The 27,241-nt window shown below is 42.5% G+C and overlaps 1 protein-coding gene across 1 annotated transcript; it reads left to right on the top strand.

The window, feature by feature from the left end:
- The first annotated feature begins 12,501 nt into the window (after positions 1-12,501).
- On the top strand, positions 12,502-26,475 carry LOC128734550 (death-inducer obliterator 1-like). Its single transcript, XM_053828805.1, has 9 exons — positions 12,502-13,272; positions 13,688-16,136; positions 16,203-16,380; positions 16,749-17,120; positions 17,175-17,714; positions 17,774-18,013; positions 22,946-24,577; positions 24,642-24,960; positions 25,016-26,475. The coding sequence occupies exons 1-9, from the start codon at positions 13,053-13,055 to the stop codon at positions 25,774-25,776; spliced, it is 6,711 nt and encodes a 2,236-aa protein (XP_053684780.1). The 5' UTR covers positions 12,502-13,052; the 3' UTR covers positions 25,777-26,475.
- The last annotated feature ends 766 nt before the right edge of the window (positions 26,476-27,241 follow it).

Below are 27,241 nucleotides of genomic sequence, written 5' to 3'. Positions count from 1 at the left end.
TGTTGTTCTAGAAATATGAAAATAACAAAAACTGCAACCACCACCTAGCAGAGGGTGCCAAGGTGTCGCTACTATTACATGTAGAGAGCTTGAACAATTGTACTACTATAATACGCACAAACATCCCCAACAGAAGAATTTATCAAGTTGGACAAACACCCGCGCACACCGACCAAACTACGCTTTTCCCTGGTGTTCGGATAGTTGGAATTTTAACGGTGATTTTAAAAAACAAGTAGAACATGTACATCGTGCAATGAGTACATGAAATAGATAAAAACCGAAACGGTGTAATGCAAGCAGCAAGGATGTTCCCTAGGATTGTATCCGAACTAAAAGTTAAAACTACACTAAAAAAAAGCTGCTAAGTAGTAGAATCTACGGAACAGTCTCAAAACAGACCGAGCGACACGTGTTCATATTTTGACTTTAGAACTGTGCTGGCCACACAATCAAGAAACTATGGTTCCAAAACAAATTGATGTTTGTCACAAGTGCACAAAACTCTTTAAACGTTTTAATAATAATGTAGAAAAAAAAACTGCTAGACTACTAAAGCAAATTTTTTGGTTTTCAAACAGTTTCGAAAGCGAGTGTCGTTGGTAGCAACTTGGGTTTCCTGTTTTCAGTGAAGAATAGACACATTGCTTGACGAATGACGACGAACTCGCTGTATTATTATTATTATAATAGGAAGAACTCAGAATTGAACTAGCACTGTTATTTCGACAATGAATTCAAAAATAGGTAAAAGCTGAATTAGAAAGATGCGTGACGATACGAGAGTTTCGGTTTAGACTGACCTTGCTGCAGTTGATGTATGTTACAGTTATTATTGGCGAGTCGTAATATACGACCGAAAAAAACCAGCGCTAGTCCCACTGTGTGTAGCAAGCACTCGAATAGAATTAATCAAGCCATGATATTTGTGCAGTTTAACCACAAATTGCATTGATATGTGGTGATGTATTATTTACATTTGGTTTGACTTTTACGGGAATACTAGTCCTTATTTAGTAAGAATCTATAAAATGATAAACATCTTTTCTGCATAAATTATTAATCAATTTTAGTTTATTTGAAAAAGTCCATAGGATAAAGCAAATATGGATATTTTTGCAATTTCTAAGTAATATATATTTTTTGATATGTTTGTCACAATTTGTTTTTGATTTTTTTATTTTCCCAAGAGTTGCAAAGTACTTCTGTGCAGTTTATGAAATTTCATGCGCAATAGGCCATTATTTTTGTTAGTTTTTTGTTGATGTAGATTCTATTGACCATTTTCAAATTGTAAATTCAATTATTTTTCTCAGCTGCCATACTACCAATTAAGCCAATTTTTGGTATTTTTGGCGCCTATCGTGACTCTCTATTAACCAGCTGAAGACTAAGCAATTGGGATTTGGATTGAAACGTATGAAGATATGTTGAAAAGCACTTTTGAAATTATGTAATAAGAAACCAGTCTGATCAGCTTCTCGAGAAAGGAATTTTTCTCCATGCTTTTCCATTGTTCTTTGCGGTCGACGGTATCATACACCGTTTTAAAGTCGATGAAAAGATAGTGCTCGGGAGGACTATGTATTCATGGCCTTTTTGAAGAATCTGCCCCCGCGTAAAGGCCTAGTCCCAGCTTTGATTGCCTTTCAACTAAGTCGGCCTGATAACTTCAATCGAAACTGTTCACAACAGAAAATGGTTTGCTTTTCTAGGTCCATCCGAATAAGATCTGCTCCGAAATCATCCTTTCCAGCCGTACGTGATTTAAGCGATGAAGGCGACTGAATGTTGTTCACAGCAGCCAGATTTGGATGCATCTTTATCTTAACCATGGCAGTCCGAGTCACAGTCAATGATGGCGCTTCAATAGGTGCTGACGTCCATTTTGATTGATATGTATTTCTATCAGATTTGGTGCAATTGGATAGGAGTTGACGATGAAATAAAGTACTACATACGGCCGTGTTCATGGACTTTTTTGGAGCGTCTTAGTAGAATACGAAACCTGAAATTAAATTAAAAAGGAAACTTTCGAAAACAAAGTCTGAGGAAGCTTGCAAGTCGTAAGCGAAATACGTATCTGTCAAAAATAAATATACATAGAACATAGTAAAATTTAATTGGAGTCCCTTCGAAACGCGGCGAGAGTTGACGGTTTATCCTGCATGCTGTTCAACATCGCTCTTGAGGGGGTGATCCGACGAGCGGGCATCGAAACGAGAGGCACGATTTTTACCAAGGGTACCCAACTTCTAGGCTTTGCCGATGACTTCGATATCATAGCCAGGAACTTTGCGACGGCGGAGGCAATATACGCCAGACGAAAAGCGGAGTCTAGGAGAATTTGGCTAAAAATAAATGCGTCGAAGACCAAATACATGAAAGAAAGAGGCTCAAAGGAAACAAACGCGCGTCTCCCACGGACAGTAACCGTTGACGGCAACGAACTAGAAGTGGTAGAGGAACTCGTGTAGTTGGGATCGCTGGTGACCGCGGACAACAACACTAGTAAGCAGATCCAGCGGCGCATCCAAGCGGGAAATCGGGCCTACTTTGCCCTTCGTAAAACGCTGCAAACAGGAAGCATACGCCGCCGCACGAAGCTAACAATGTACAAAACCTTTATTAGACCGGTAGTTCTTTATGGACTTGAAGCCGTGACGCTGCTCACGGAGGACATACGCGCCCTTGCCGTGCTGCGGACGATATTTGGCGGAGTACAAACTGAAAGCGGAGAGTGGCGGAGGCGTATGAATCACGAGCTACAGGCACTGCTTGGGGAGACTCCCATCGTACATCTAGCGAAAGTTAGCAAGCTACGGTGGGCCGGACACGTCGTAAAGATGCCGGACGACAGTGCGATGAAAATAGTCCTCTACAACAACCCCACCGGCACCAGGAACAGGGGGGCCACACGACGTGCACTATGGCTCGTACAGGTCGAAAGCGATTTGCGACTTCTGACACGACTAGGAAATTGGCGACGAGTGGCCCAAGACCGACTTGAATGGAGACGAGTGCTTGAAACAGCACGAGCCACCCCGGCTCTCTGCTGAAGAAGAAGAATTTAATTGGAAAGTTTCCTTTTTAATTTAATTTCAGACATGCTCTTGGAGACGAAGATCTTCGCTGATGACGACGACGACGTACGGCCATGGTTTTGAAGGCGTATTCTATACGTCTTAGGGTCATTTCGTTGCTCAGCTAGCGTGAGCCGAACCGTCTAGTTTTCATTCCTCCTCTTGGCCGACCTAAGCACTGAAATCCCTGAAAGGCTGCACATAGAATGTCACCATCGGAACTTCCAGGGCTCAACCTGCACATTTTAGGACCGATGAACAACTACACAATCACTTGTTTCCACATCTCACCTATCACTATGAAAGCACCAGCTCTGATAGATGGTGTGACCATTCCTGACCGTACGTACTATTTAACTTTCCCAAAATACCTCCTGCAGTGTTACGATAACGAATTTGCGGTTCTTTAATACTTCGAAAAGCACGCTCGAGTGGTCCTTTGGAAGTTGAGAGATCGACAATTACACGTCCCAAGTTTCCAAACCATAGTTTATTTTCGTTGCGTTGGTCTATTTCCTATTCTTCGTTCATTGCATATTAATGTAAACTGCGGCACCACTGTTTAGAGTTCTACAATGGCACGAAGATGATGATCGGCCGCTCCATGGAGAACAGACCTTCGCAAACTCGAGAGAGTCTCCCTTCTGTGTCGGTATAAAACTAAATTCCGAGGTTAGCCGCCTCATCTTCCCTTGGAGTTGCTGGATAAGCGCGTAAGATCCACGGGGGTGAGGATCTATGTTATGCCCACAGGTACGCCAGGCAGGCACTGATGTATGGTATGCATTGTCCAGTCGTTTACCAAAGCGCTTGTTTAACCGGTGCACCATTACCATTGGATCACCGTTATTCCATGGTGAGCCATTGCTTCTCCTTACATATGGAACTTTCATACTGAACCACTTCCCAGTCAGACCGAAGTTACTACGGAAGTAAGCCTGGAACTCTTGGTATGCAAACAGTGTACATATACAATTTACGGATTTGAAAGGTTATTGAATTCCCAAATTGTGTGTTGGCCCCGCTTCTGTCAATCTGTTGCATGCCAAAGATTGTTAAGCGTAACAGTTTACAAAAATTGTTAAGCAAAAGCAGAGGATACGCCCGTGTGCTGCTACTCTGTTATTGACTAGGACTGATGAAAATTCGAAATGTTGACTGAAAAAAACATGCTTGGGACAGCAGTCTATTCCTAATTGTGCAACCTAATCAGATACCTGCATGCTGCTACCTACATATACCGACGCCGGCTACATCCGAATGCGGGTCCTGGTGGAATCAGAAGGAAGGTTAGGCCAACATTTGTTGCCACTATAGACCAAGGAATCCTCTGCACCACAAACAGTTCGGGAAATTTTAACCTGAACAATCTGCATACGGCAAAACTTATCAAAAAACACAAAATAATATTAATTGTGAACAGCTGTTAGAGAAAAAATAAAACATTTGAGAACACACGGTGGGACATAGCGGCGACTTCGAAATGGTACAGGGTTATTTAAAATCAACTTATGTTTTTGTTGTTGAGAAACTAAATTAGAAAAAAAGAAAACTGATTGTTGTTATAGAGCTTCTAAGAAAATCGGTAAACCAAAACTGTAGGCGCTTATCAGACATTAATTCTATAACGTTCATATGAGAATCAAAACTATTTGTAATATTTACATCTGAAGCAAAAAAACGGACCGATACTGAAACTGTGAAATCATTTGTTATGGGAATATCTGACCTTTGGTGAAATGCTGTAGATAAATGAGGATACAGAGAGAATCCTCAAATGTTAATTTGTTAGAATCGTTGTGTAATGATTTAACGATCAACTGACTGGAAGTTTGGTAACGTTCATCGGGATCAATCAAATGCATATAATTTATCTGCAGCAGCACCGAATGGGACACTATTCCTACTAATTGCCGACGACCAACAGAAGATTCTAAATGCAATTGAATGAAACCTTTAATGTGTGTAGAACTTTGAAACTCCTACAGGAAAACAGGAATGTACGCTCATTTTTATTATACATAAAACTTATCATTATGATGCTTCGAACCAGAACGAAAGAAAAATTGGAGGTTGAATGTCTTGAATCGTAGTTGGAAATTTCCATCATATTTAGCCAGCCTTTTCATATTATTATTGGACGAAGTCAAATTGATTAATAATAACACATAAAGTATAGCAAAAACTTCCGTTTATTTCAGAAAAAAAATACACAAATGCATGTCGAGGATGATATTGATCACACTCGCATGGGAAAATTAAAATATATTTCGTTTGTGTTTAATTGCTAAAGAGTAATGTAGTTAAAGAAATAATGTCAATTTGACTTTACTAACTACTAACTGCCCTGTTACATTGACCGATGTAAGTAATCTAAACATGCTTCCTTTATTTGTACAGTTGTAATAATATGAAACCATATCAAGTTATCTTAAAACAAATATAATAAAAGCCAATCACGCAATACAATTAATTCGGTAGAGCAGGTTAAATTCGGTCGTTTCTTGATTTTATTCGGATTGTTTAGCAGTCAGAGAAAATACGGTAATGAAAAGTTGAAATAAATGTAATCTCTTTCCGTTGGTTACGAAAATTGTGATAGAAGGTTAAGAAATATACATAAGCGAGTAAACGAAATATGTTATGATAAGCAAATACTGCAAATACTACAGAAACAAAAAAAACAATTTCGAGGAACAGTACATTTTCCTCGAATGCATATAGCTGTAACTGGGTGAAATCAGTTAATATAGAGAAGAACAGTATGAGTGTATAATTTTGGATTGGGAATATCACAGCATGTCACATTATCCTGCATTATTGATCGTAACTATTCTGATCGGAACTCCTATTTTGAATCCTAATCAGCGTGGGTTAAAGCATGCGGTTTGAATAGACTTATGAATAAACTCTACACTATAGTAATATACTATATTGGAAAAAATGGGACAGAAAATGGTCGCCTCAAATTGATTTTAAATCGGATTTTCTTCAAACCTTCAGAATCTTCTCTCCATAATCGAATGCCCGCACCACAGATGCGCCTATCAAACCAACGATTTCACGGCGAATTGCTCCACCTTCTTCTTCCTTACTATTTCAGCCTTGAGTGGTTGTATTTCAGGTTAGGAGCGGCTCCCAACAGTGTCAGTTCCGGAGCGGGCGACTGAATTAGGAAACTTGGTGTTTCGATACTAAACTGGCAGCCCCATCACAAGACTCGATAACGTAGTCCTAGTGAGGCAACCTTTTTTAATAACGCAGATTTGAGGAAATTTTCCGAAGGCAACACCTTATACGGCGTTGTGTAGAATTCGAAAGGTGCAAACTTGCGCCTATCTCCTAAAAGCACCCAAAAGCTCTCCCGCTGCCACTCTTCTACTTCGGGTGGGAGGATGTGTCCAAGCACTCCACTCATGCTGGCTACTACATGCCCTATCGCTGAACCTAGCTAACCTATGTCATCCTTGTCGTTACACCCGTTCTAGCCGTTGCAAGTTGCTCGAGAAACTACCACTGTTAGGACGATATCGATAAAGCCGGTAATCTCGGGCTTTAAGGGCAGTCTAAGCCTCAGAACCTTATCGTACATGATGTTCTAGAGCGTGAGACAGAGAATCCCTGTGGAACACCCGCGGTTATTTTGTACTTCTTCGCAATATTAGCCATGTCGTCCGGTCCTAAGCAGTTTCTAAGCAGCCTACATAGATAATCCGGTACTCTCATTTTGTGCAGCGCTCAAGTGATCGATCTCCAACTAGCACTATTAAAGACGTTTTTAACGTCAATCGTGATTATGGCACAATATCAGTCACCCCGCCTCTTTTACCGTACTGGCTTCTCGCCCCTCTCTATGACTGACTTGATGGCATCAACGGTGGACTTCTCTTTACGGAATCCATATACTGCGTCCTTGCCAACCCGGTCTCGCTTTCCATAACGGGCATTAGCTTGTTTAGAATTATCTGCTCTAATAATTTATCTAACATGTCAAATAGGCAAACAGGCCTGTTCGATGGGTGCTTTCCTGGTTTTGGTAGCAGTACCAATCTTGATTTTTTCTTTGAGCTTTGATCGCCGCTTTCAGTGTCTCGTTCGGTATCCCGTCCGGGTCCGGACCGCTAGCCTTTTTCGTCTTTCAACCCCTGGTAACCGCAATAAGTTCCTCGTTCGTGACAGGAGTAAAGGTGTCATTAGATTGACCGAACCCTTCCTCGATGACTCTTAGCTTCTGTAGGCAAGTCTGCTGCGAAGTCGATGTACCTTTCATCTTTTTCTATGTCACCCGGTAGGTTCGGATGCCCCAGTGTCCCAGTGGTTCGGATCCGTATCTGGGCATAGCTCCTAGAAACAGGATCTAGGCGATGAAACAAGGATGACGAATGGAAGCACGATACTTGGAACTACAGATCACTGAATTTCGTAGATGGCGACAGGGTGCTACTCGAGCAGCTTGAATCACGCAATAAACGTGGCATTGTAGTCCTGCAGGAAATCTGTCGCAAAGAAGAAAAGTTTTGGTTTTGGAAGATCCGCAGTGGAAAAGCCCAGTTTAACAGAACAGATGCACTGCAGACGAGCTGGAAACAGGTTTTGTCATGTTGGTCAGAATGCTTAATCGCGTGATATTGGAATATGATCAACAAGAGAATGTGTTCACTGAGGATTTTTTTTTTGTTTTGCACATAGATTTTTGTTTTGTTTGTTTTGTGTGAAGTTTTAGTAATCGCCATCGCCGCTTAGTGCGGATTAAAATGGAAAACTAGCAAACGCATATTCTCGCGATGTTTCATCCACATTTTGACAATTTATTCATAATGGGATTTACTAAAAGTACTGTAGGTTACAGAGGCGACAAGGCACTGAAAAACCGCTAGATTTTGAATTAAAACGGAGAGTACCATCACAAATAAAGCTCCCCGTTATGATTCAAAGCTTAGCGGTTTTTGAGTGCCTTCCCAAGTAACAACGGTAGCTGGCTGCTTTAAGGCGATCAAAGTAAGCACTTAAATGGTGGTTGGGCAAGCGATGTTCAAACTACTTTAAGTTCTTCAAACCAGCTCTCTCTCTCTCTCTCTCTCTCTCTCTCTCTCTCTCAAAGGCTGATAAACAGCCCAGGTAACCAATAAGCATTAATATAAGCAGAAAATCAATCGTTTATTAGCATCCCTTGCTCTCAGCTTTCTGACTGCATAACTATTGTAAATTGGCATCCATAATTCTATTTAAATTCTTCTTGTCGGTAACAAGCTGCAAATAAGCATTGTCAGCACTATAAGAGGGCTAGCAGTAAACTGCCCATGGATGCATAGTTGACGTAAAAACCAAAATGACCAAAATGTATTTTTTCGGTCCTACGCACTCTTAACTATGTTGTTCACATGCCCAATACTCAAACAACATATGTTTGTTCGAAAATATTCGAGAAATTTAGGAAAATTGAGCTACTCTGCTATTGGTTTCACGTAATGCTAATGGTTGACGGGATTCCCTGCATAATCAATCAGCATAGCAACCTATTTGTTTTTGTAGCTTTACGCCAAGTTATGTGAATAATCGTTCAAAAAAACAGTCTATTTATTCGCATAAACTGGCGTTCGCATTTGTTAAACACAATAAATGAGGAATGAATCATAAAACCCCATCAGTCCTGTTTTGATTAATAATCTCTACTAAATTGACAGATTATTCGATTGAAAAAGTTTATAGCAAAGATTATATGGCTTTAAACGTTTTTCACGATAAAAATGCGTTTTCTCAACAATCATGGTGCTGGTCGTTACGTCGACTATGCATCCATGGGCAGTAAAGTATCCGCTTATTTTGTCAAAATACCATTTAAGGCTTTAATGCTTATCCAGCTTTTTACGAGTCATAATGGCGGACGTGTTCGTAATATTTGAACAGCATTTTTGACATTTCCCTAATACATCGCACGTTTTTTTTCCGCACATTCCTTTAGTTTTACCGTGGACGCGCGGAAAGAAAACGAGCGATGTATTAGAGAAATGTCAAAAATGCTGTTCAAATATTACGAACACGTCCGCCATTATGGCTCGTAAAAAGCTGGATAGACCTTTCCAGTTATGTGTGTATTACACACTTAAACGATACGGTAAAATTTACCGAAATCTAAACAGCTGAACGTTCGGTAAATTTTTTTATTGCACCAAACATTACTAATGATCTGTAAACGTCGATTGGCACCATCGAAATTTTTACCGAACGTTCAGCTGTTTAGATTTCGGTAAAATTTTACCGAATTCGGTGCTTTTTGTTAAGTGTGTACTGCTTGAAAATGAGGCAAACAACAACAGTAAACAAAAGAGATGCATTCCTTTGTCACCAAGGTACAGAATGAGTTTCGTATTCCGCTGGCTTAAATTCGGTGTGTAAGCACAAATCGATCTCTTGTACTCTCATGGAACTGCCATATGGAAAGTTTGTGAAGATTTGGTGCAAAGTTTTGTCTATCCTTTTCACTCTTTAACAAACCTGTGCACAGACTTCACAAATAGAACAAACTTGGGAAGGGGGCAGCACCGTTTCGCGCACATAGCGAATACCAGCAAATTTTCAAAATATGTGCTTGAATTTGGAACAGGATGGAAAATTTGACCGAAATGTGCTCTGCAGTGTGGCAAACGGAGAAACACAACTAGTAATCGCTATTTTTCGGTTTGTTCCTCCAGCATCAGCTGTTCCCCAAAATGAGGTAAACATCATGTTTATACACGCGTATTTCGTGTTCGCTAGTGTAGGTGCTTGAGCTATCAGAAAGCTCTATTGGCTTGCATTTAAATTGCATTAGAAATGCTTATCTCTAGATAGAATTAACAAAAGGGCGAATGTCGCAAACGTAAACAAAACGAGTGAGAGTTACTTTTTGCTGGACCAGCATAGGAAAATCAACCCTCACTCGGTTTGTTTACGCATGCGACATTCGCCCTTTTGTTAATTCTATCTTCATCTAGCTTTTTACGGGCCATAATGGCGAACGTGTTCGTAATATTTGACCAGCATTTTTGACATTTCCCTAATACATCGCACGTTTTCTTTCCGCGCGTTCACGGGAAAGCTAAAGGAATGTACGGAAATAAAACGTGCGATGTATTAGGTAGATGTCAAAAATGCTGTTCGAATATTACGAACACGTCCGCCATTATGGCTCGTAAAAAGCTGGATACAATTCCAATGTGAAATTGACATGAAAACGATTTAATGTGAACTTTCTATTACGATTTTGTGTTATCTGGGACAGGACATGACATGTGACTTTTTCTTCTTCTGGTTTTTTTGACGATTCCCTTTCAAAATTTACTATAGCAAGCGAAAAGTGTTTCCAAGAATGCAGCTGCAGTTTATAATAGAAGCCACTTGTCCTAGTTGATCACTAATTACACAAAAATAGATTCAATCTGATCGATTATACCGTGGACCCCCGTTCGTTTGACCGTTTTTAATCTGAACACTTTTTAATTTGAACCCTGTTGGTTTGCACGACGTGCAAATTAAAAATGGTTCAAACGTCATACTCAATATGACATCATTTGCTTATGCAGACAATGCACATAAACACGATTTGTTTGTGCTGATCTAGCGTGGTTAATCTGTTTCACATTGCGTTTTCCCAACGATTATGGTAGAAATCTGATCGGAGAATGAATATTCGCTGGTTGCAACTGCCAACTGAATCAAACCACCAAAACAATAACAAAGAGCAGGGCAGCCAGTTCACACAAGTTCCAGCATATTTAAGGTTACCAGTTGTTCAAATTAAAAACTAACCCCGTTAGTTTGCATGAGGAATCGTTCATACGAACGGGGGTCCACTGTACTTACATTTCGATTTAGTTTGTTTTATGTTAACACGCCACAATAAACAAACTCCAAGGGTAAGTCGCTTAGAACATTGAGGCAGGCTCAATTTAGGGAACAGCTGACCTCATTGATTGCAATTGCGGTGCACTCATTTCACAGTTTATGGCACACTGTGGCCCACATTTTTGACATTTAAATTTTGAAATGTTAGAAATTGGCAGCCCTGCCAATGTTTGTTAATGTCAAAACGATCAAACGGTCAATCTGAGCGCTGGCGAATTTGACAGGTTTCACATGATCAGCACTCGGCAGCACAGTAAGGCACAGACTGAACAAAATTTCCATGAAAAGGTGAACGGAATGTTCTCAGCACCCCATCGACATCTCTATATCGAGCTGCAGTAAACGTCAGCGACAGCATGTCCGGGGCTCAAAATTTGACAGCGGGCCCAAATCAGACTGCTCGCAGTTGAGTGAAACGCAGTGCTGCCATGCTATCTCATTTTCGCACTCACGAGATGTTGGCGGCGAAAACATGGTTGTCTGCCGATGGGGTGGTTCTCAGTGACTTACCCTTGACAAACTCTTAAAAACCTAGTAACGTGAAAAACTTGATTGTTTCAGGGTTTGCTGTGGTTTTCAGCAACACTTTTGCGCTTCCCTTGTGAATTTTTGTTTCTACAGTTTCACGCCTGAAATCAGCCAATCAGGAAGCTGGCACATTTTTCTCTTTTGCGATACAACGTGTCACGTCCTGTCGTAGATGGCTCGTAAAAAGCTGGATAGCTCATAAAAAGCTGGATTAGTGAAATGTCAAAAATGCTGTTCAAATATTACGAACACTTCCGCCATTATTGCTCGTAAAGAGCTAGGTATTGCAGATTGCAAGATAAATCCTCACATTTCGGTTATCTTGACAGCTGAACCAAACCACCAAAAGATAACCGCATGATTTATTATAGTAAATTTAGTATTTGAAAATTTACCAAATAAATTATTTTCCACCACAAACACGTTACAAAACTGATATTTTGTCGAACCACAAACCAGAAAATCTAAATTTTAATTTTGCGGTTGTCTCGCGGATATATCCTGAGCGCGTTACCACCGCTGCAGCAGGAGGATTTATTATAAGCGCCGCAATACACGGTACCTACAAATAAAATCGCGTAGTTATTTGAACGTGAACGAGGAATAATGAAGGAAAAGCTGTTACGAAAATTTACACAGGTTGACCATCCTATCATGGATGTCTGCTCTGTAATTTTAAGGTAATTTTTATTCTTCCTTTTCTTTTGTGCAATATAATGACATCGCATAATTTCCTTCCGTGCATGCAAAACTTCGTTTTTGCTATTTCGCTCCCTCGTCAAAACATAGAATAGCTGACCTTCAATCATAAACATATTAGAGCGAGCAAGCGCGCATCTTTGCCCCATGTTTCGCACTAGAGCGAAGAGCTAAGCATCATGCGCCTCGGTAGAAAACGAAACGATTCGTTTCCACTGTGTCCCCCACACGCCATGGTCAAATCATCGCACGAAAGCTCAAGCTAAAATTTCTCGACCCTTGAGGCAGCCCAGGCAAAAGTTTCACGCCCGTGTTGATGAGGCTGGATATTTCTGTCCAAAAATTGCCTTTCGAATGGTTCTCCCGTATCAGAATCGGTTCCGGAGCGTTGTTCATCCCGTTTGCCGTGCGGAAACACTCGAGAACCACCGGGAAACATATGTTTGAGATGTGAAAATTGTGCGAGCAAATTTTTCCGGGACCGAGCTGATATGAAGAGAAAAATGGCGTCGTCTGCTTGTGCATCGCCGTCGACGGGAAAAAATTATAGTGTTGGAAATATGGATCTGGTGAAGGCTAGTTGCTATCCAGTGTGCAGTGCAGTTTGCATAAAATGAGAAGTACTGAAAGTGTCGGGTGAATGCAAGTGTTTGAAACTGAAACTGAATTTTGTGACAATTAGTACTATACACTGTTCGGTGATCGTCGGCAAGTGACAAACAAAAATAAACCGTAAAACTTGTTCGATTGTGCAAACAAGAGGCTATCGAACTTTTGTTTTTGTTGACAATCGCGAGGGGGAAATAAAAACAATTTGGAGACCGGTTGTTGCGAACTTCGTCTCCTAGCGGTAGCGGGATGTCCAGTTCGGTGTTCAAGATTTATCCATCGTCGTCCGACTCGAACAGGGAGGAAGAAGCTTCGCTTCAAGCTGACGGAGAGCCTTCGACGGCCACGCCGGGAACCGTGGTGGGATCGTCCGTGGACGATCGTCTAAAGATCGATTCCAATCTGGTGATCGTAGTCGGAAAGGATGGAAGTGTGCATGTCGATCAGAAAACACTGCACAGTTTACTAGGTAAAAGCAAAAGTTGCTCCGTATAAATAGATGATAGTGACTGACTACTGACTGACGGTCTGACTGACTGATGACGATAATGACGATAAGTCAATTGAGCGCAATCGGTTCGGTTACTTACTGCTTCAATTGAGGTGATTGCGAAAAATCGGGTCTCGCCAGCAGTGCTTTGCGAACTTTGCGCGCCTCTTTCTCACTGTTTGCTTTATGTTGCTTTTTGATCGGCGCTGTCCGCTTGTCTAAGCAGCATATAAATACATATGTGTAGAGTGTAGCATAGTAACGTGCAATGTTGCCATTTGTTCTTTCATGTTGGTTTCTAACAAAAATAGCGATTGAAAACATGAAACGAATGCAAATTGGACAGTAAAATTTAAAATAAAATGTAAAATAATAAAAAACTTTCTTTTTACAGCCAACGAAACTACGGATACCTCTGTGAGTGTGGTTCGTATAACCTCCCCGACGCCCAGTATCGAGGAGGAAATCGAGGAAGAGCGTCGGTTGTTGCAGGAACAAAAACTGGAACAGGAACTGGAATCCTTGACAGGGGAAGACTCGGATAATTCGCCGGAGTCTTCCAACACGGCACCCTCATCCGCTGCTGGCAGTGGAAGCGGCAAGAGCGATTCTGCGGCCGGCGCCAGCACATCTAATGCTGTGAGCTCGGGAGGGGTAGCCACTAGACGATCAAAAGTAGCTGCCAAAAAAGACGATGTCCTCTTGGACGGCGGTGAGACCCCTCACGTTAGTCTGATGGTAGAAGGTTTCTATCCACCGGCAGAAGCGAAAAAATTTGCTTCGGAAATTTTAACGCTAGCGGGACTACAGAAACCGCTGACCGTCGATACGGCAATCGATTACGAATTCCAACGGTACGTGATTGCGAATGATCACTGTTACACACCATTGACTTCACCGAGCCAGAAATTGCCACCGCGGCCATATTACGAACAAGTAGATTCTCCACCGACGGAAGTTAAATCCAGTGAACCCGTTCGAGAGGTCTCAACCGTTCAAACTGTCGACGAAGGACACAGTGGAACGGGCAGAAAACGAACAATCAGTAAAGTTATACTTCCTACGCCTACTGCAACTACCGGAACCCGGCGGAGAAAATCCACTTTTCAAAAGGAAGAGCGCAGCGATGCTGCAGAGCTGCAAAGTATTTTGGAAGATTCGGACTCTGATTATTCCGAAGAAATCTCTTTCCCAGAGGACGATGACAGCGATAGCGATTTCGACTTCAGTATTACTGGGAAACAATCGAAGAAGAGAAAGTCTGGATCAAAGAACAAATCATCTACTGCGAAGATAACAGCTAAGAAAGAGGAATCCTTAGAGGCCAAGGAGGCTAGAAAGAAAACGCCGAAACCACCCAAGAAACCAGAAGTGAAAGTGATTATACCTACTATCGCCACAAATAAGATCATAATACCGAAAACTTACGGCCCGAAACGAGATATAATTAAACAAATTGAAGCATCAGCTGCTCCTGCTGCTCCTACACCTTCTATTGCTCCGGTTGCAGTCACCTCGGCGGCTCCCAGTACTCCTATCGCAATTACTGCTCCAGTACCAGTCATCAAAAAGGAAAAGAAACCGCTAAAACCAGCTCCGCATGTTGAAGCTCTTTTCAGTGATATGACGTCATTGTTCTCAACGCCGGACATTATCAAGAAGGTTGGCACGAATCGTCCTAATCAGCCTACTACCCCTCTGGCTTCGGGACCATCATCATCATCGTCAATGCCAACAAGTGGCCCCAGCAGCTCATCAACCGTTCACGTTGTTCAGCGTGGCTTTGTACAACTGTCACCGGTAATCGTGAAAGGCACGCCAAAGTTGCCGGCTCAAATATCGATTCAAACACATACCAGCGCTTCCGAAGACAAACAACTTGACCTGATCGATTCTCTCGTGCAGCGAGAGATGTCACAGGCTGACAAGCAGTCACAGCATTCGCAGCAACTCAACGAAGATATTGTGAAAATTTTGGAAAACAATTTACCGCCTGGTGGAGTGCCCGAGTCCGGTCTTCCCATAACAGATAACAGCATTTTGGCCGCGCTCGGTTCCAATGACGATGGTCTGCCAGAGGATCTTTTGCAACACGTTGCTGAGCTAGCCGAAAACAAAGAACTCCAAGAAATACTTGACAAACAAGTACTCGGTGTCATTGGAACAGACCCAATTGCAAGCCCATCAGTTCCGCTTGCTTTGCCATCCACCTCCTCTACCAACGTAGTGCCGCTTTCCACCACTACCCAACAGGTGCAAATAATAAATACAGCAATGAATCCGTCGCAGAACAAACGCCCCAATCCTGAATCTCTTCCAACGATGACTGTCAAGGAACAGTTAATGCCTCGAAAAGAAGCCATTCAGATTCGCCGCAGTGATGGACGGGTTATTACCTTACCTCCGATTGAAGCACCCGCGACCCGGTCAGCAAAACGACGTGCACAAACTGGTCCAAGCTCCAGTTCGTCACCATCTGTACCAGCAACAGCAGCAGCAACCGTTACAACTGCTCCAACAACAGCCGTACATCTTGCTAACCCTTCACCTTCCGCTGTTCATCATGTGTCAAAAGTGCCCAAGCATACGGTAAAATCGACAGCATCAACTCCCGTTCTCTACGACGACGGAACTGGCAGCTTGTTGATTGATGAAAACAGAGGAAAGGGTAATCGAAGTGGAGCTTCCAGTCGACGAACTTCGGAGTCTTCGTCAACATCAGCGGGAACGCGTGGCAAGCGAGCTAGCACATCAGCTGTTGCTGCTGCCGTCGCAGCCGTTGCCAACAACGACGACGATATCGAATCCGATGAGAGCTGGAACTCGGAGGATGATCCGGATAGGTATGTCTAACATTTCCGTTTTCAATCGATAAATTGTTTTAATTTGCGTTGATCAAAAATTTTTAGACTATGGTGCATCTGCAAGCAGCCGCACAACAATCGCTTCATGATCTGCTGCGACGTTTGTGAGGACTGGTTCCACGGAAAGTGCGTCAACATTACGAAAGCTATGGGTCAACAGATGGAAGAGGATGGCATCGAGTGGACCTGTCCAAACTGCTTGAAGACAAAGCATGAAAAACAGGTAGGTGTTTGGACGTTGATGACTAAGCTGGTTCAGTTTAAATTCCGAGGATTAATATCCTTTTTCTTTGTCGCTCTCCAACCCAACCTTTATTCTGTTGATTCGTGTTTATTTTCTCCCGATTTTCGACTTTGAATTTTAAACAGAGCATTCCATTTACAGAAAATAGATACAAATTCGTGTTATAACCTTGAAATAGAAATAGATTTCTCTACATTCACCTGCCAATTCTCTTATTTTAATCACATTGGAAATTTATATCTTCACGCATGCTATCACACAATGTTCGGTTAATTTTACTGTAGTATTTAATTTCCAATTCCGTTACTTTACATCCTTCTCCAACTTCTTTTTCACACATTTTACAGCAACCGAAAATGACGGAATTTTTGGTGTCATCAAGTAGTAGCGCCCCCAGTGTCGAGCGAACAGCTCAGGTAACTCAGGCGGTACCACAGAAAGTGGTAACCGTCACGGGTTGTGTTGTTTGCGGTAAACCTGCTCGTGCTAGTTCAGTTTATTGCAGCGATGACTGCATCCGAAAGCATGCCGGCTTAGCTCATGGCTCTACGCAAAGTACTTCTGCGGTGTCAACAAAGACCGTAGCAACACCATCGACTTTGGCTTCGACTTCGTCGAACGTTACAGTTAAAGAAAAACCTAAGGAGCAAACCGTTGCGGCCACCAATCGACCCTCACAACCTCCTGTCGTTATTAGAACAAACGTGAAAGTTGGCCCAGTAAGTATTAATACTCAAGTTTCTTAGGATTGCAATAACAGAGCATCATTACAGATAATCGTTATGGAGCGCACAACCGGTCGTTGCCTGACAGGCAAAAATGCCCCAACAGCCGAAAATCTGCAGTCTTGGCTCAAAAGCAATCCGACGTTCGAACTCGTGCCGCCCGGTAGCCCGCAGGCCATCATAATCCTTGCCAAGCAGCAAATGGCTATGGAAGCGCAAAAGAAAGCCGCCGCCGCTGGAACCAAAGTTCAAGCACAGCTAAAACTAAGCGATCAGAAAAAGTTTACCTTGGTGAGCTCCGGTGGGCAACAGCAGAAACAACAACCAGGTCAACCCAGGGTGGTCGTCAAAAGCACACAGAAAACATCCACAACAACTACGCCGGTTTCGAAAAGTAGTCCAGTTTTGACGCATATTCCCAAAGCATCAACGGTTAGTACGAGGGTAGCTTCCAGCAGCCCAACATTAACTGGCAGTTCAGTTAAACAACCGAAGAAGCTTACCCCAGAACCGAAGCCGGTTCCAAAACCAGCAGCCGGACCTCCAGCAGGAGAAAATATTCGAGTTACTGTGAAGAAAACTCTTAAGGTTTGTACAGAAAGTTTACGCAACTCAAAACACTATTAATTATTGCTTTACTATCACAGGAACACCTTATACAGCGTACTAATGAGCAATGTACTAGCAAGGATACTCCGCGATTGAACGAACACGAAATCGACCGATTCGCGGAAGCGATCGAGGAGGAAATGTTTGCCCTCTTCAACAAGGATACCGGCGCCAAGTATCGAGCCAAATATCGCTCGCTCGTGTTCAACATCAAGGATCGCAAGAATCTATCGCTGTTTCAAAAGATTTGCGAAAAGCGGATAGAGGCGAAACAGTTGGTAAGTAGGCATGTATTGACGGAGGATGATCTTGCGGCAAGGTGGGGTATTTAAAAAAAATCTAAATACGAAATGTGGTCAGGTCTTGAGAAATCTACGCATTGATTCGCAAGGGAAAAATACCCTATTTAGCAAAGCACTATCGACATAAGTCTAAATATCATGCCAAGAATCAATGACATGAAGCACCCTTTTGCTTCCCAGGACCGCGACGTCAGATTTCAGATAAAAGTGATAGTCTCCCGTCCAAGTCCAACATCAGGAATTAATCGTTTCGATTGAATCTAGACTAAGTTGGTGTGCTGAAAGTAAACAGTTTTGTGCAAGTGATAAAACCATCTCTTCAACCGATTTTATCGTTTGAACTTTGGGCCTAGACCAATTTGATGTCCTGATTCCTGAAAGTATATTGTGTGCATGAAACAGAGCAATCAGCGCTTTCCTTCATCCAATTATATCGACATGATGTAAGCATTTAATTAAAACTGAAGTCTTGCATGAAAACGTGGTCGACAAAATCTTTGTGCATGTTACTAGATACTAGAAAGTAGTAATAAATGTTTGAAATTACTCACGGACAAGCGGATGTCTTATTCGAAAATAGGTCTTGAGTATTTAATCGGCTGCTTCGCATCAGTAAGCTACTTGTAATTCCTTACACACTTGCGATTGTATTGCTGTCAAGTATGAAAATAACTAAAAAGCGGAGTAGCAACTAAAACACCCAAGTATAGCCGACACGCCCACGCCCGCAGATTGGACTAAAAACAAATGCGCTGAAAATACATAAAAGGAAGTAGCTCAAAGGAGCCGAACGCGCGCCTCCTATGGACGATTACCGTTGACGGTGAAGAATTAGAAGTGGTAGGTGAGTTCGTGTATTTGGTGTATCGCTGGTGACCGCGGATAGCAATATTAGTATGGAGATTCAGCGTCGAAGTGAAGCGGAAAATCGGGCGTACTTTGCTCTTCTTCACGTGTTCGAGCGGAAGGTGCTGCAGGTACTACTTGGAGAGATTCGTTGATCATCTGGCATAATTCGGTAGGCTACGGTGGACCGGACACGTAGTAAGGATGCTGGACGACAGTGCAACAAAAACGGTTCTCTTCAACAACTCCACCTGCGTCAAAAACAGGGGCCCAACACGTAAGTTTACTCGACCAGGTCGAAAGCGACTTGTGACATCTGATATGCCTGGGAAATTGACAATTCCTGGATTAGGAACGAGTTTGAATAAATATGACTGATTTAAACAGCACGAGCAACCTTGGCTTTATGCTGACGATGACGACAACGATGGCATATTTATTTATGTATTTATGAATACATCCCACACGAACTTGCTGATGTACAAAACGTTAATCATATGTAGCATTTCCCGTATTCAAACGAAAGGTGTTGGTGATTGAATGAGGACAACTAATTGTAGTATGTTGACGGACGACCGTGAGATGACCAAAAGGTGGAAACAGCTCTTTGATGAACTCGTTAATTACGCCCGTGCAGAGGACTATCGTGACGGAGAAACCAATTTTGTCGCTAGGTTGACCAACAATAGCCGAAGTAAAGGCCTTCAATCTGCTGAAGAACAAGCTTATAAGGATGGGCCGGAAAAGCTGACCAAATATCACCGGATACTTGTAAGAATTAGGGATATATCAGAGCTGCCGGAGGGATGGAATGTTTGGGGTATCTGGCCGCTCTACAAAAAGGCCACAAACTGGATTGTGAGAACTACGGTGCAATCATTGCTCTCAATGTCGCCTACGAAGTGATTTCCCAAATCGTCTTCCAAAAGCTCTTACCACATTGCTAACAAATTTGCGTGAAGTTATCACCCCAGCTTCGTTGAAGCACGGTCAGCGAAGGGCCAAATCTTTACGCTGTAGTAGATGTTCATCGATATTAAAGCTGTGTATGGTACTATCGATCGCAAAGAGCAATAAAAATCATGGACGAGAATGTTTTTCCGGGAAGCTGATCAAAATGATTAATCTACGACGGATAGTACGCAGTGCTGTGTGCGGATTTTTTGAACTGTCGGGTCTACTCTAATTCCACAGGGAACTACGTCAAGGTGATGGTCTACAATGATTGCTGCTTAACGTAGCGCTACAAACGGTGCAAAAAAGCAAACCCTGGGGCTTAAACCGTCTTTGGACATTACCCTTCTTCATCGACAGACTTCGCCGCCAGGTACAGTGTACAGGGCAGTAATTGTAATTAGGACGGGTAAAGTGCAACGATCTTACTGACTCTAGAAGCACCACCCAGCATACATATGGCCACCACCGAACATATGACGGTTGGCTTGTTAGACCAGCATCGTACCCCGACGCTAACTGGGCGGCGACATGTGGCGCACCATCTTCTACAAATCTATTCACCTGTTTTGCCGATGACATGAACATTGTCTACAGATCGTCTGTGGCGGTGGCTGAAACTAAACTGTGAAGTAGAAAAGATTGGGTTGAAGATGAATACGTCCAAAACAACGAACATCCTGACCAGCAGAACCGAGGTCGTCCTATTTCATTTAGGCAGTGGTGTATCGATATAAGTGGTTGAGCTCAATATAGCTTACGACTTTGTCTACCTTAGCTCACTGGGATATCAGCCGTGAGATACGGAAGCGGACTATCAGAGTAATTTGTGTTTATTATGGCCTTAACTTACACAGTGTAACTGACAAAATGCTCATTACACCGGTTGCTCTCTATGAGGTATATGGTTTCTCATGGATAATGTTCACCGTGAACCTGCGAGTGCTCGGAGTTTTCTATAGACGGAAGCCAACAACAGTCTTCTGTGATATACACTAGACTGGAGTATACAGGTGGAAGATGAACCATAGTACTGTATCATAGGTTAGGGGCGGCATACAACAGCGGCTGATCCGGAGCGAGCGGCTGACTTATGAAACGCTGTATCTCGCCAGCTTTACCCAAGACGGTAGTCCTGTCCGCGAGACTAGGCTTCGCAGCTCTATTGAAACGGTATGCTTAAAAAACATATTCTAGGGGAAATTCAGAAAATTAACTACAACGGAATAATCGGCAGTGTTGCGAAGCCGAACTCGCGTGGTCCATTCGAAGGGCGGGCGCGCAAAGAAGCAGAAGCATTACGAAATCTCATGCTCCTAGAGTCATGCAGTGGTCAAATCTGACAAAAAAAAACCGTAGAGCTGTGAAAGAAGTGTACACGCACCTTAAGGAGAAAACTGCGAGGATAGAGCTTATCATGAATTCTACCAAAACAAAGAGTATGGTGGCTGGCAGAGAGCGTGGTAGCCCTTCAGAAGTTGGAACTGGAGCGGTGATGGATGGAGATATTTTTGAAGTGGTCGACGACTTTGTTTACCTTGTTTCGTTAGTGATATGTGACAACGGTATGAGCCGGGCAGTAAAAAGGCGGATAGCGCCTGCCAATAGGACTTTCTACGGATTACGTAGCCAGCTGAAGTCCTGTAGCCTGCAACTCCGTACAAAACTCGCACTCTATAAGACACTAATTCTCCTGGTGGTACTCTACCGACCGACGAGTTCTTGGCGTTTTTGAGCGTAACATCTTGTGATCAATTCTTGCCAGCTTATTAGACGAAGAAGGTTGGAGCAAGCGCATGGATTATAAAATTTACCTTTATGTATACAAAGATGCGGATATTGTGGAGCACCTGAAAGATGGCAGGCTACAATGGGCTGGCCACGTAACAAGGATAAGAGACCAGCGAAACAATATTTAGCAGATAACAGCGGCCGTCGACTTCGAGGCAGACCCCGTACCCGTTGGATGAGCGCGCTGTTGACGTGGATGCTAGAACAGCGTGTCAGGGGCGCAGGCGACTGGAGAGCGGCAGTCCAAGACCGGGAAATAGCTCCTGAACTCGGCATGGATTCGATAAGCGGATTATCGCCGAAAAAGCAAGCAATTGATAGAATTGAAGAGAAGAATAGCTGATAATCGTGCAATTCATTGCATTCAGTAAACTTCTTCGAAGTGTGAAATGCTGTATTGCAATTTCAGTAAAAGTTATAGGGTAAAACAAAGCAAAACATTCCTTTAACGACATTTTCGTGAAAAGTTTGTTCATCGTTCGATAATCTAACTTTTTCAACCTTCCCAACAAGGATGTCTTCTTGACAATCGCCTGTAAAAGTACCAAATTGGCATTTTGTCTGTGGTACTAAAACCTTGAGTCCATTAGACTATCTTGCATTAAAATAAAATTGTTCATTACTTTTTTCTTAACAATCTTCTTTTCTAACCATAGAATCTCAAATTAAAGAAAGTTTGTGTATGATTCTTAAAAAACTTTTGGAAAATAGGGGTGAATGGGGCAAAATGGGCTAATTCCCGTCAATTCCACGCGTTGAGACAATCACCAATCGATTTCTCGTGATTTTTTACATAGGAAAAGTCACTTTTTATCCCTTAAAAACAGCGGCAACAAAAAGTTCCGTTTTTTCGGTCGATTCGCCCACTGCGCGAATTTTGAGTAGTGAACGAGTTCCTAAAACTTGTAGCAATGAAGCCTTTGAATTCCCTGATCATTATTCCAAGAACCCGGCTGCATCTATCTTAACGGTATTTTTATCCATTCGGAATATTTTGTAAAATCGTTCGCGTTGATTCGCATTCTGGATCGAACCACCTCTAATCAGTGTTCCTGTTCTGAATTTAGCTCAAAATGGACAATTATATAATTAAAGCTTGTAACCTCCAAAGTCAACTCATAACTGGCTTAGCAGACAGAACTGCCACTGAAAGGCTTCATCATTGAGTGACCCTCTTAGAGCCTAGTACCGACTTATTGCGCTATTCGGTTTAGGTTACTAACTGATGATTATTAGCCAGGAAAAGAGTAATAATATTAACTAATCTTGTCCAATTCCGATTAACCACTAACGATTCATGAAATTATCTCTTTCCAGGTTCGCATGACACCGGAGGAGCTCGCGAGTCAAGAGTTGGCGCAATGGCGCGAAAATGAAAACAAACACCAGCTTGAAATGATCAAAAAGTCGGAACTGGACCTACTAGCATGTGCGAAAAACTATGTCCTCAAAACACACAAAGGTGAAGAGGTTATTGAGGGCAAAAGTGACGATCGTGTCCGGCTAGATCCGATGACTTCGGTAGAGGATGTAGTGGCTGTGCTGAACAATTCAACCGTTTCGAGCACCAGCGAGGTCGACAGTACACTTTCCCCTTCGAAAGATGCTAGCGTTCGTTCGAAAGATTACGACTTTGCGAACTATGGCGGTAAGTACTCGGCCGGTTCATATGGAAGTGGTTCTGCAACGGTTACCGGTTCAACTGGACAGGCCACTTCCGGAAGTGGAATATCCGCTTCTTCAGCTTCGGCGTCATTATCGTCGTCAAGAAAGAAAGAAAGTAGAAGAAGTCGTAGTAGAAGTAGCAGCCGAGACAGACGAAGAGATAGATCGAGGAGCAGATCGAAACATAAGCGCCGTCGAAGCCGAAGCCATGACCGGCATGGCAGCAGAGAACGTGATCGGGATCGCGATCGAGATCGGGAACGTGATCGAGATCGTGGTCGCGAAAGAGAAAGATCTCGGCATCGTGATCACAAATCCGACTATAAATCGGAACATAGATCAGACCACAAAAAGTACGAACCAAAGGAAGTCCGCGATAAGGACAGGGACAAAGAGAAGGTAACCGGTGATGGGTCCAAGGATGTGGAAGTGGTTGCTCCGGAAAAGGATAAAAATGAAGCTCTAGGTAAGGCTGTTGAAGTGAAAAAGCCGTCCAAGAAAGCGGACAATAGGTCACTGCAGTTGGAGAGCTACAATTTGGTGGATCAAATTTTGGCATCTACTGACGGCAGTGATGGAAGAAAACTGAAGGAAGATGATTCCTCAGGAAAAAGTGGAAAAGGCGAATCCAGAGAGCGTAGAAATTCTCCAGTTGCAGACGAGCAAGATCAACAACCTACCAGTACGGTAACGATTCCCACCCCTCCTCATTCCACCAGTTTCGATAGCGACTCACCAAAAGCGGATTTCATCTCTAACATCCCTAGCGACGTTACAGAGGACGCTCGCAAGAAAGCTTTGTTTGTACATTGGACGGGAAATGTGCACATGATTGATCTCGCAACGGTTGAAATGTCCATGCGATCCGTTAGTGGAGATATCGAGGACGTCGCGAAAGATTTCTCTGAGGATCTCACTATTTGTGGAACCATTAAGCCGGAAATAGTATGGGAGTATATTGGTCAGATCCGAAAGAGCCCGAGCAAAGAAGTGTGTCTAGTTCGGCTCCATTCGAGCGAAAAGACAGCATATTATACCCTTTATTCTCATTTACTCTCCCGGAAGAGATACAGTGTCATCAAGTCACCTTCAAAGTCCATTAAGGATTTCTACATTTTCCCTCTACCAGCTGAGCAGATGGTACCGATGATATTGAAACCGCTGCGTGGTGTTGGTATAATTGAAGGAGACAAGAAACCTGATCTACTGCTGGGAATCATTGTTAAGATTCAAAGTCAACGAGTTGGTTCAACATCTACGGTGAAGGGAACTTCTTCGGCTAAGGTGAGTGACTCAGTGTTACATTTTAGTCTGCTGTTTTGAATCTAATTTGTGTTGATTATTCCAGGCATCACGCCGAGCAACGAAAGCAAGTTCCGGTGGCAGTAGTTCTACTTCAGTGTCGCCGTCATTTGCATTGATGCAGCAAGTCATAACAAAGTATGCCACAGTGAACAAGAAGGCTGTCGTCGAATCCTCAAGCAGTACGCCTCCACGTAGTAAGAGTCCGGTAATTCAGCCGGCGGTGGAAAAGGGTGCGGCAGCCTCGAGCAACAAAGCAACTGCTTCAGATAGCACTAGTGTTGCCACGAAAAAACGTCGATCGGAATCAGAGTCCCCCGAACAAATAGATATGGATATTATCAAGGGTCCTGCTGCGGCTAAAGGTAAGTAAAATTTTTGGCAAATAATATCCAAATTACAATGATTTTTGTTTTTTAGCTGCTACAAGCAAGGATTCACTAGCGGCTGTCGTTATCGACGACGACGACGATGAGGAACCATATTCACCGGGCGGTGCTAGCGATGATAGTGATAATTTCGCTGACGTGACAGCCATAGTTGAAACTAAGTCCAAATCTGTCGTTGATCCAGAGTCGGAGCGAATTCGAATAGAAATGGAAGAAATCAATAGAAAGATCGCAGAAGAAAAGAACAAAATAGTCGGCATTATTAGTAAAGCTGAACTAAAAGAAGATGAGATCAAATCTACTTTACCTCCATCGTTGATTACGGATATAGCGATTCCTTCGAATTTGTCGGAAATATTGGCAAGCATCAATAAGGCTGTTCCCTCAACTTCCGTCGATATAGCTGCAAAGGCACCGGCTGCTGAACAAGGAACAGAAAAGCCCCCAATAACTCGGTTAGCTAACGATGACGACGAGGACGAATACATCCCCTCAGCTCCGTCGTTATACTCAAGTTACAAATCAAATTATACCGGTTATAGCAGTACAGCGTCATCTACAGCGGGTGGTCAAAGCAAACCGCCAGCATCCGACAGCAAACTGTCGAAGCTAACCGACGAAGAGCTGCTTAGGATGGTGCCAGATGTGAGCTACCTGCAGCCACCTGTTATTCACAGCAAACCAGCGGCGAATCCCGGTGACGACGCATCGGGGCCACCAGACGCGAAAAAGCCCAAATGGGAATCCAGTGAGCCTCCGCCACCCGGCATGGAGGATGAAATAGACCTTTAATCGCCATCAAACGTTTGATATATGATCTAAATTGTACGTTAGAGCAGAAAAAAAACCGAAACCCTCTGGAGATTGATTTTAAAAATTAACTCTTTAAATCGCTTTAACATTCATGGGTGACATGTGCAAATAAAGTACGAAGTAGTTCACTTGTGTTAGCAGTAATCGCTTTAAATTATTCAACTTTGTAGTGGTAAGAGAATGATTAAATAGAGAAGAAACATTAATTCGAGTAAAAGTTAATCAAACTTCAGCAACATTGTTCTACCTACACTTAAATAATATCCCTTTTCTTTTGTTATAGTTGCGGTAGAATTTCGAGCTGGCGTTCTAGACTCCAACTGTGGATGAAGAACTCACCTACTTTAATGCTTTAAGGTTAGAAAGATTCTTTTTAGTGTCGATTGCTAAACTTCTAAGCGGTAAGCACACTGATCTGTTAAGATTATATTGTATAGAAACTACTCCAATATATGTAGTAAGTATTGTTTAAGGGCATTTACCTAGAATAATTTAGCCTAAATATGGATCCACAGATGAAATTCAAGTTTTGGACTTGCAAATGAAATTGTTGGTTTGGAAATAAATGTGTAAATTAAAAAGAAAAGTTAACTCCTATGTACAAATTTTATTCGATACAGTATCGAATAAGGTCACTTATCTTAATCTGCTTAAATGTAATCCTCGTGTAATGGATAATCGAAAGTAAAATGTATTGAATTGCTTGAAAATAATTTCATTTGTTCGTCCGAATCATCCCTTCAGTTAGTTCGTTGTGGTGCAAAGTTTCACGCAATTGCAACTTTCAGTGCCTTAATTATTCATACCTATTCAATACGTCCTACCAAGCGACAGGCTTTTCTGATACGTCATTCATGTGTCTAGTGTTAATTGATTTGGCGAGAGGGAGGGAGTGTAACAAGAATGCTTTAACTAAACAAACTAGCCAAAAGCAGTGGGAAGTTGAGGGAAAACTCTTCACAGTGCATTAATTTTTTACAAATGAAAGTGAAAGTCACGTTAACAATCGCGTCACATGCTTCGCTTTTAGCAGTCAGTTGTTTTGGCTGTTGGGAGAGGTTGAAAAATGCAAGGTTCAATGTCTATGCAAAATTACGCGGACACATTGGATTGTTAACCGGGTAATGGTGAACATGCCATGCTCTTTTTAAGAAGAATTGAACATGTTTCTCTTTGATTCTCGAATTATATAACTAAAAGACCCAACGTAAAATTTCTTGGCTATCGATTGTGAAAGGAATCGAGAAAGAACGTTGGTTTCAAAAATTGCTAGAGAATTTATTGTGATCAAAACAAACTGCGAACAGTTCGATGCATGCACGTCATTGCCAGTTTTCATGGCTTCGCAATGCAGTCTTTCTAAACCAACCCGTAACATCGCCTTGTTGCAAAAACATCGCTGGATAAGCGCAGTGACACCAGAATTACCGATCGTCTTGTAGGG

The sequence above is a fragment of the Sabethes cyaneus genome, chromosome 2 (assembly GCF_943734655.1).
Source record: "Sabethes cyaneus chromosome 2, idSabCyanKW18_F2, whole genome shotgun sequence".
NCBI lineage: Eukaryota > Metazoa > Arthropoda > Insecta > Diptera > Culicidae > Sabethes > Sabethes cyaneus.
This window is presented reverse-complemented; position numbering and strand designations above follow the sequence as displayed.